General features: G+C 39.6%; 1 protein-coding gene across 1 annotated transcript in view; it reads right to left on the bottom strand.

Annotated features, from left to right (window-relative positions):
• Window positions 1-283: 283 nt before the first annotated feature.
• The window catches only part of LOC128942401 (dynein axonemal heavy chain 5-like), a 147,795-nt gene continuing 136,912 nt past the window's right edge, over window positions 284-11,166 (bottom strand). Inside the window, exons 75-77 of the mRNA XM_054284848.1 lie at window positions 7,217-7,425; window positions 2,268-2,489; window positions 284-943 (exon numbers count right to left, since the gene is read on the bottom strand). Coding sequence (XP_054140823.1) covers window positions 725-943; window positions 2,268-2,489; window positions 7,217-7,425 — 650 coding nt within the window. The 3' untranslated portion in view covers window positions 284-724. The remainder of the gene's footprint in view (window positions 944-2,267; window positions 2,490-7,216; window positions 7,426-11,166) is intronic.

The raw sequence follows: 11,166 nt of genomic DNA, 5'->3' as shown, positions 1-11,166 counted from the left end.
AACTTTAAAACCTTACCTTCTGCTAATAATGGGGCGTGTGCACACCTTCCTTACAAGTGGATATAGGAGTAGAAATGAGTTAATAGGTGCAAAAGGTACTTGTGCAAAGATAAACACTTCTGTTTCTATGATTGTTTTCATTAAAAGTAAATGGTTGCAGCCATTAGTAAAACCACCCAGCAAGTTTAGAAATGCAAAATCAAAGGAACTGTATATTGAAATATATGCAGATAAACATAAAACTTTACCGTGCATTTAATTATCTTGTCATTACAGCTTTAATAATGCTATGGATGATGAGATTTTAACTACAAAGTTAAATTTAAAACAATTATATTATATTATGAAAAATTATTGTATGAAAAAGAAAGATAACATCTCCAAAAGAACCACCATAAGATGTCAGAACAGTTGTCACTATCATAAGCACTTTTTTATGTAATGCTTCCATTGTGAGCAAGTTAGTTGATTATATTCTCGCTTGCTTTATAAGAGTTGCCAAATTTACACCTGCAGCTGTTTTCCCTCTGATATTCCCAGGGTAAATAAATGTAGTATTTTTGCTGTGAACAGAGCAATTTATGTGCAACTAACATAATCTCTGTGTATCACCTGCCAATTCCCACCCCACTGTGAGAAGGCAGCCGCCACTTTGACAATAACAATGCAACAGTGCTACAGTTTAGTCCTACTTGGTGGCTCTTTCTTCCATAGCTGTCCGTCCTTACTTCGAACTGCAGAGCAGTGCAACGCCCCTCAAAGTCCAGTGATCGGGATTCTGCACTGTTCTCAGATGCAAAGAGAAGATGTAGGTCAGGTCTGTTCTCTGAGGCTTTCTGTAGACAGGGCAGCAGTACACATTTCCGTGTTGCCTCCTCGCGTCGCTCGGCGCTGTCGTGCTCACCGCGTACACGTGGACCACGGGAAGGCTCGTGAACAGCACCTGAGAAGGTAAAAGATACACAGGGCTCAGCAGAACAGAAGCAGGACAGGGTGTCTGAATTCTGAACACTAGAACTAGATTCAGTGATGGCCTTCAGCAAAAGCACCTGAGCAGAGTACATGTGGGAGTACAAGTCCTACATTCACTAATATGTTGACACTAGCTTTAAGCCAATGGCAGCTCAGGGATAATAGCCATCAGGAAGCCTGTTGGAAGGAAAGGAGAGCAGAAAAGTAGAAACATGGAAACCTTCATGCTGTGGAGGTAGATGGAAAAATTTCAGGGTGGTTCTAGGACAGACAGCAACCATTGCCTTTTTTCCCTTCCTTTGCCCCTTTCACTGGTGTTTCCCATTTTTTCCCCACCTCTTTTTTCCTGAATGTCAGGACTAGAGCTACAAAAACCAAGCTGCAAACCTCTATACTGCTGACAGTGGAGCTTCTAACATCCAACGTGCTTCTTGGGCACTTACCAAACTTGATCACCTCAGGTCTTCCACCAAGATAAAGTACTCATTGTCAGGGGATAAAACAGACCCAGAGCCAAGAGCAACATGGAACTCTGCTGAACACTTCAGAGCACTTGAGTAAAACTCCATGTTTGAAGGGGTCTTTTGACAAACCAGGCAACAGAAGTTACAGCTGGCAAGGTTTAGTTTGGAAAATTTTCTCTCAGTCAGACACAGAAGTGTTTTACCTATGGACAGGAATTACCTCAATTCCAATTCCAGGACAGTTAGCACTGGCTTGGAAAAAGTGTACCACTGCAAACAATGACAACTTTCCCTGGACCGTGACTGCAGTATCTAATCATTACTCCATAGCCAGATTTTAAATCTTCTTAGTCACATCAGTAAAATGTAACTCAATGCATGGATAACTGAGCATAAGCCCAGAACTAATACTCTGCCTCATATTAAAGCACAAACACTGGGGATTTCTAGTCAACCAAACAATGACCTCCATATCAAACCTAGTCCAGGGCTTTGGAAGCTTTGATAAGGTCCCCCTTGGTCAGTCAAAAGAAGACTGGCTATGGGGTGCACTATTTTATTCAAACATAACTGTGCTGCTAGGGCCCCTGAAGCCAAGAAGCCCAGCATCTGGTCTGCTCTAGTGCTATGCATCCTAAATTCATTTTCTGACAGAAGTCTTTTTGTTCACTTCTGGCAGGTAAAGAGTCTGTCCTCTTCCCAGCACTGCTAGTGTTGGTTACCCTCTTAAAACCTGTTGTGAAACCACTGCTGCAGGCACTCAGCATTCTTCCTGGCTTTCCCAGAGCACATGCAATATGCCCCAGCCTGCTACACTGACTCAGTCCTCACCTTTGGTGCTGATTCGATCAGCTTGCTGTTCCTGCGGTCCCAGCCGGCGCCTTCAAGGAACAGGCCGTGTATGTAAACCCCACCAAGGTCAGCAGGAGGGGGGCCAACAACATCTTCTTTCATCATCTTGGTCACTTCACTGCATAAAACAACACTGTCCAGCTCCCACCCTTTGGCTAAATTCATGCGCGTTGTCTCTTGCCTCATGGCTGTTAGGAATCCCTAAGGAGACACGCAGGAATATGGCAGAAAAGAGTTTTTTTAAAGCCTTGAATTTAAACCATTTACAACTTTTTTTTTTTCCTATGTAAGTGACACCAGCTGTATTAAAGCCCATCCCACAGAATTTCATGTGCATATCAACTAAATTCGGTAGTGTAAATCCAGTACCATGCATCCATACATGACTGGTGTGCACATGTTGGTGCCAAGCAGCCCCCAAGTTAGCTTCACAATATATCAGAAGTGTCTGTATAATTCACCTCTCATGCCTTTTTTTACAACCAACCAGATGGAGAGAGGTATATAATGTGATTATATACCAGATTAATGTGTTTTGAGAGATTCCAAACACAGGTGATTTCTCATTTCTCTAACACTGGCTATATTATTCATCTTCTCTTATACTAATGTTTAAGAAATGCTTTTCAGTCAACAAATAAGCCTTTACGGAACACAAAGGAAGTACCAGCTGGAATCATGCCATTAAATACTGAAATGCCTTTGACACTTTGCTCAGTGAAGTCTTTACATACTACAATAACATAGTGTTTTAGACAACAGCATGATAAACCCAGAGCACTCCAGCAGCACAGAATAAAACTAACTCTCTGTTCTAGAGAGCTACAATCTCATGGCATTTGTATAAGCTATCAAAGACAAGCCAGGCTGAAAATGCTAGTTAGCTTCCCTGATACAGCTGTCCATGGGAAAGCACAGTTCAGTATGTGGGAAGTGCCTTAGTCCTTAGAGATGGGAGGGCAGACTCCTTTGCTGTTCCAGTGGTCATGCTGTAGATGTGGAAACCCATTTGTGTAGTGAGGAGGTGAACAAATAAAACAAAAAATTGAATATGCAGGAGCAATGGAAAGGACACCTAGGAAAGAGCAAGTTTCTCGACATATTTCAGAACAGGGAACTAAAGCCTCTGGAGACAGAGAAGGGGGCATAGAGAGCCACATGAGGAACAAAGAGAGGTGGGAATCGGTGAGGCAACAGCACAGCAAGGAAGAAATCAGGATGGGAAGGAGGGAATTGAATGAGGGAATTGAAAAAGTTTTTTCTTCAGTATTCACAGAGTAGGATGCTCCGTTGAGCTAACCATTAGGGCCAAATGAATGGAAAGAAGTCAGATGTGGGAAAATCCGCAAATTGTCCACTGAACGCAGGGGCTAGTCTCTGGTTCATAGCACTGGAGTGCTCCAAGCACTTGGTAGCCATGCAATGCCCTTCAAGTTATGAGAACATGAGATGACTTTCAGGAACCCAGATGTTTCTGTTAGCTCACACTGGTTGCCCCTCATTAATATAATCCCAGAGACCCCGGGACAAGTGTTTTAAAGAGGCTTTGTGATAGCACAGATAATGGTAATTGCATTCAAAGTGGTTGAGAACTCCAGTGTATTGCTGAGGGAGACGTGATTAAAGGCCAAGTTCTTCTATCAGAAATGCCATTAAATGAAAGCAGAATCACTGCAGTAATTTGTGGAATTTTAATTTGTTGAAACATGCTAGAACCAAAAGTTTAAAATACATGAAGTGTTCACTGCTGTAAGGCCCCAGAGGGCTACTGGATCCCAGATAAACTGAAATATTAAAGAAAGAAGAACCTGAAGAGGACAGAGCCATGACTGTATTAAGGGAATCAGTTCAAAGGCACCATGGAAACACTGGAATAAAAGTAAGCTCCAAACTGTGAGTTGTCTCCAGGGATAAGGTTTAGATAGCAGATTATTCCCAGAGATTGCAGGACCTATACACTTTCTGCAGTGGGACTTTTCATGCTTATCTGCTCATTTGAATGAATCCTAGACACATTTGAAGACTGCAGCTGTGAGCTGGAGGCCCAGCTGGGTGTTCCAGAGTGGGTGAATGGCACAACAAAGAGCAAGACAGAATCAAGCGGCTTGAGGTGCCACTGTACAGCTGAGGCTCTGATGCATCCCAAAATCCTCCGTCAGGGACATAATGCACCAGTTGCCATGACATTTGTTTCAGTTTCTGGTAATCCTTTCTTTTTTTGTTTTGTTTTGTTTTGTTTTGGTTGGTTGGTTGATTAGGTTTTTGGTATTTTTCTTGTACATGTGTGTTTGAATTTCCTCAATTTCTCCCTGTCCAGCTCACTGAAGCCTGCTAAAGCTTTGCCCCTTTGCCTTTTAACAACTCGTGTGAACTAACTCTGAACCTTCTAGCGAGGGAAAGCAGATACACCTGGAAATCAGTAAAGTCTATTGCTCTCAGAATCATATTCTCTCCTTTATCCTACTTTGGAGGTTCCTTGTTTGTCACTTTGCAAATACTGAGCAGATTATGGCAGATTTGCTAGAACTCTGAGGAGTGGATTTGTGGACACTGAGGAATTGAGGCATTCTACTTCATATTCTGATTAGTATTCACATTACTTCGGGGTCATAGGGGCATAGAAGTAGGTTGAGGTGTCATTATGCTGAGTACTACACAAGCAGAAAGAGCTTTGCCTCACAGTGCTGAAAATCTATATATAGGACAAGTGACAGGAGCTGGATACAGAGATGTAAACAAGGAAACAATAAAACAGTGTCAGCCACTAAGTGGAAATTGGGAGGTAGAAATGAGAAACACATCATGTCAAGTTTTTGATGAAAAAAAATCCAGTAACCTCAGATTAACTTCCAGCAGGGAAGAAAATTCATGGCATTTCTTGCATTTTTCACCCCAGTTATCTTGGCCCAGTGCAGACACACATAGGGGCATCAGGTTTCTTTTACATAGAAGTCTGAGCCAGCCCTCATTTGTATCACTAAAAATAAAGATTAACTTCTGTGAAATTACTGAATTTATCCTAGTGTATAAACAGTCCAAGAGAAGGCAGAATCTGGTCCTATATTATTTTTTATTGCCTCGTTTTCCCAGTGCTATAAATCTATTTTATTGCCTTGTGTTATCCGTGGCATTTATCCATTGACTGTGAAACTAACAGTGAGATACATGCAAGTAGGAAAATGACTTAGGAGCTGCATTTCATCTCACAAATGACAGGATTTTTCTGACAACATCTCAGGTATTACAAACAAGCCATTAGAACTGCAGCACTAACACCTCAGCTTGTTTGAGAAGACAAAAAGCCATTTTCTGAATACGTGAAATACTGATTTTAAACACAGCAGTATGGCTATTAACAAAATAATAGTTAATTAAATAGAAAATTAGTCTTTCCTCAGGTGAATTGCTTTTAGAATGAGCCACTCCCACAGCCTAGGTTACAGAAAATGGTGACTACAATAACCATCTGATTCTTAAGCTTGTGATTGTCAGCACAAATAAATTTTTTAATCTCTGCACACAATGTATTTAGGGACTTTAGGAACTAGGGGTTATGAAGTGTGTAATTTTTGTATTTCTAGAGGCTTTCTCATTTACTATGGTCTATTAAATCTCAATTTGTTTGGGGACATTTTACACTGATTATTTGGCAGCTCTTTTCAGAAATCCAGCTATTTTGATCCAAAAAAATGTAGGCTGCCAACTTTGGGCTGGCAAAATTTCAGAACTGACACAACCCTCGAGCACAAAAAAGCCAGCTGAAATGTCCAGTACCAAATTTCTATCAGCTTTTGCTCATCTGTAGTGCAAAAGCAAACACCAACAAAGCCAAAAGGCTGTTAGGGTTGCATCCAGCTTGATCACTGCAAAAGTTACTTAGAAGTGTTTTAGATTGCTGCTATCAGTGTGTTGTTAGCAAACCAAGTGTGGAAGCATAATAATTTTATTAGAACTCCTGCTCCTCTCCCTGCTACTTGAGAACTCTTTGCTCAGGGGTTCTGTGAGCCCCCTTCCATGCTATAAAGTTGTACCAGCAGACAGCTGACACACACACAGGTTAGATGATAGATGGATATTTCCCAGCAGTAGTCCTAGAGAGTATTTGCCACTGTTGTTTTCTCTATTCTAGGCAGCTGTTTAAGCTAGCTTTTGCATTGCTAACAAGTACAGAGATTAAAATAGATCTTTAAAATAGCTCTTTCCTAAGGCTTCATAGAAACCTGTTGGCTGGATACTCTCACAATGACTCATTACCACAACTCACACTTCCCACAAACATCTGTGAATCATAAAAAGCTTTAATTAATGTGGATAGCTCTGCAAAGAAACTACACATCATCTAGGTATGTATACTTTACTTCTTTTAACTCTGCTCTCAGCTGTTCCCTTTTTGTGTTTCATTTCATGCCAGGTTTTTATTTTAGATGGTGCAGATGAGAGGCTGTATTTTTTATATGTCTCTGCAGACCCTGTCTGGCACAATTCTGGGGTGGTATGAATAACAAACCTTCCATTTCAAGGAACTGATTTGGAAGGATTGAGAACCAAGTCCAAATATCTTCTTCCTATGTCAAAATTCTGGAACTTATCTTGTTTTGTACTCAGAGGGATTTTCATGGATAAATAAAAAACAGATTACTGTAGAAGAAGAGGTAAAAAAATTAAGTTGAAATGCAAAAGCATGTACTTACCCAATTTCCTCACTATAATTAAAGCAGCCAAAAGATGTATTTCATTATTTCAGAAGCAATATTTTGTTCTAGCAAAAATTTCTTCAGTAGATACCGAAGACGTTTTATTCTATTTTTATGCTAAAAAATTAATATAGATTATACTTCACATAGTCAATATTAAGTCAACTTGAAGTTCTCCCAAGGTCTAATTCAGCTGTTACTCAGAAGTTATGAAGGTCAACGTGGCAATCTTACCTGTGGATTAAAGAATCCTGTCATCCAGAACTGGTTTGGACGGCCATCCTGCAGCCAGGTGCTGAACTGCTGGTTTCGCTCAAGAAGCTCAGTAAACCAAAATCCTAAAGTACTTGACTCCCAGGAAATCCTAAACCACAGTTTTGGAATTCTAGCGTCATAAATATTATCTAAAGCATCTTGCAATTCTTCTGACATAATTATGGTTCCTGGAAGATAAGTAAAATGTTCAGAATGAACTTTCCCCTAGCTTGCAAAGGCAATTAAAACTTCCAAATGACATTCAAAGTCCAATAAAACCTCTTTTGTTGTGCCTTAATTGCACACCTGTAGCGCTGCAGTCTTATCAGTTTGCAGTTAATTTGTTCAAAATTATAAGACTTGATTCAAAGCTGAAGGCGATAAGATAAATGATATTTCTTCTGTTGTTTTGATCAGAAACAAAGATATGTTTCTTAAACAACTTCTTCTCCCTCATACACATTATTTGTATTCATTATATTCACAGTGTGTCTGGAATGTGATTAATCATTGAAAACTGTTTTATAAATTTTAATGGATCCTACATGCATGATCAATGGTAGAGATACACTGTGTAACTCATCTATATCCTAAGCATGTACTGGCTGTGATTATATTAATGAAATTCACTATTACTAATGATAACTTTGTACATTTCCATTATCAAGATTCTCAATGGGAAAGCAGGAGGTAAAATAAAGCTAAAGGCAGGATTTTTTTTTTTTTGGCAGTGCATACTCACATATTCCATGCATAGTGCTGTTCTCTCCACTGAAATGTTGGCGTTTACTAAGACAGTGATTTTTCAGTGACACTCACCCTTCCATGTGCTAGAAGTTCCTACACCTTGTGTACTCTCAATAGAGATCTGGAACACAGCCATGCCTCAGGATGACTTCTCTGTTCCAGAAACTGGTTCTATTATTCTCTTACATAAACTGGTCTGGTACCCCAACTTTGATTAAATATTCATATAAAATCAAAGTTCAATGTATCATCACACACACAGCTGCTATAATTCCCACAAGGATAGCATGAGACACCAAACAGAATTAAGTGGCTTCCACCACAGAACATGTAAAGGAAAGGGGTCTGGGTGACTGCAAAGAAAAACTGCAATGGTCCATGCAAACATATCCATAAGGAAATGTGGCCTGTAAAAAGAAAGCATTTCAAATCCCTTCCTTCCACTGAGGTTGACAGGGCTTCAGTTGAGGGGAAGGAAAAGACCATCAAGAAACCAAACACCAGCTTAATTTTGAAGAACAGAGCATTATAACGTAAGCAGTCCTTGTAGCAGTGTGCGCAAATTTAGTGCATTCTACAATATATAAACGGCAAATAGGCTTCGATTTCTTCTAGTAGATAATGAGTGATCTGTTTCCATTTATATACACCTCTTTTTGTGCAACAAATTATTTGAGAAAACCATTAACTTTTACCAAACTGTAAATATTAAAAAATACCACCTCTCCTGCATTTTCTGCAATCACTTTGTAATCAGGCACAGAATCACACTCTGGGGTAGCTAAGAGACTTTTATGACATAAATTATAAGCCTTCTCTTTGGTTATTAACCTTCTCTAATATATAACCAACATTCTAAGAGAACCAACATTTAAGAAAGAAGCCACTCCATGTCTTCTCCACTTTGCTTAGAAAAATGCAGTGTTACACCATTTAGAGAGAGAAAAAAGTGGGGGGGGGAAAGTCTTGCAATGCATGTTGGTTTCAACTTCAGAGCAACTGTACTGAGAGCACAAAACAAGCGAGGAGCATCCTGGTTTAGCCCTGGGGATCACTACCATTGAACTGAGAAAGAAAGAACTCTTTCATTTCTGGTTATTCCTTGGTTTCAGGCTGATACATTCAACTTTCTCCTTTCTTTCTCAATCCTTCTGGGCAGGCTGGAGCTTTTCAAATAGGGAGATACAACCAGTCTCCGCCCTGAAGCATTGTGAAATCCCTTGGGATGTCTGCCTGCTATGACTCAGAGCAGCTGTTGAGAATGTAAGCCAGAGTGTTCCTGAGGATGAGGTATGTTCACAGCTCAGGCCGTGCCCGTATATCTGCATAAATATTCCTAGTGAGTGGGTGTCATCCCTGGCCGTAGGCATCCAGTGCTTGAATTTCAGCACTAAATGGCATCTGTGGGCGTTGGCATGCATTCCTGCAGCCAAAATAGTGTGATAAAAATAAAAATAATTAACAAAATAAAATAATTGTCAGAAATAAAATCAGTACCATAGGAGAAAAATCATGCCATCTATCTGGACAGAAGTGATAAAGGTATTTGAAAAACCATCTTTGATAAATTGAATTAATAGTACAATGTCATAGGCTTCTCATATTTAACTTCTGGGAACCCCAGAGCACGGTACTATATGAAGAGACTGAATGTCCTATGAACTTAACATGACAGGCTCAAATGTTCTATGAATGAGACATGCCAACTGTTTATAACTTGGTTATTTCAGGGGTTATTCCATGGTATTCTCTTTCTTGAATGGAAAAAAGGCCATCCAAAAATGACTGATGAAGGGTCAGATCAGTTAAAGAAAAGAAGGCGTTTCCATACTTTAAAAATAATATCTACTATAACCATACTGTTTGCACAGTATTCAGAGTTTGGAAATAAGGATTCCCCTTTTTTGATTGCCCTACATTTATACCATCTCCCTTCTAAACCACATCTGAATCTTTCCTCTTGCTGAGTGGTGAATAACCCAAATAAAACTTCTCAGTTCTGAGGATAACTAGTTGTTATTGAATGATTAAAGTAAATAGTCTGGTTTTTTAAAATGATCTGGTTTTAGGGTGATTCATTCAATAGATATAATGCTTTGAATAGACTACATGAGGAGCTTGTATTATTTCTTGGAGTTAACCCTTTTCACTTTCATAGCTCCCACAAACTGAATCTTAAAACTGGAATTTGTAAAATTTGGATCTGTTTTAAATTTCACATTTATGAAAGTGTCTATCTGGACTAGGAAACTTGCATAGCTCATTTAAATGAGTAGCTAAAGTTAGGAACAAAAGAAGGATCTTAAATTCCAGCATGAACCAAAAAAAGCCTTGGTCCACTGACTGATTCTGTTCCCACAGGCACAGATGTAAATCAAAAATAACAAGAATAATTATGTAGGACATAAATGAAATGAGAAAAAGCTACTTTCTCCATCAAGTACAATTTGCCAATAGCTGATATCATTATAATAAAATTGGAGACTAGCCCTGGAGGACAATACTTGCTAGACACTGCATCTGTTAAGCTAGCCTGAAGAGTACATGGAGAAAAAAGCTCAGTGAAAGCATCAATCCATTATTGACTGCCCCAGTTCCCAGCCCCCCCAGAAACCGACCTTTTCAGCCTTTATTCTCAAGTTTACCTCCCAAACTACTTCTTTGCTCTTGAAGCAGTCTTACCTTACCTCCACCACCAAGCTCCAATTCCCTCTTCTTTGCTGAATGTGTTGAAAAGAAAGTACCAACTTGTTTATAACTTCCTAAGTTTTCCTCTCTTTCTGCCTTATGGCAACAGCTAACACTTGCCTGTGTTTTCTCCAAAGCTTTTTTAATTTTTCCACCCTAAGGCACAAGGTATAAAAGTGAATGTATGTTTTCCTATACCTAAAACTATTTTTTTTGCAAGATTTAGTGTGGTTCTGCCAGCTTTGTGACCACCACTGCTGTGCTGATAGAAGTTGACTTTGCTTCAGGCAGCTCTTTGGGTATTTTCCTCTTTCTTCACTTTCAGTACTTGGTCACTTAAGCATTTTGAGGTAATTCCCAGGAAGTTCTCAGAAGCTCATTTAAACTCCACCACGCTGTTTTAATCCTAAGGCCCCTTAAAAGTTTGTCACTTTCTTTTGCTCCAACTCTAGAACAGGAAGGGTAAAACAGGCAGACAAGACCTGCAATGCACA

This window comes from Melozone crissalis, unplaced genomic scaffold, assembly GCF_028551555.1.
Source record: "Melozone crissalis strain CALT ecotype California unplaced genomic scaffold, PUWL_Pcris_2 ptg000042l_1, whole genome shotgun sequence".
Taxonomy (NCBI): domain Eukaryota; kingdom Metazoa; phylum Chordata; class Aves; order Passeriformes; family Passerellidae; genus Melozone; species Melozone crissalis.
This window is presented reverse-complemented; position numbering and strand designations above follow the sequence as displayed.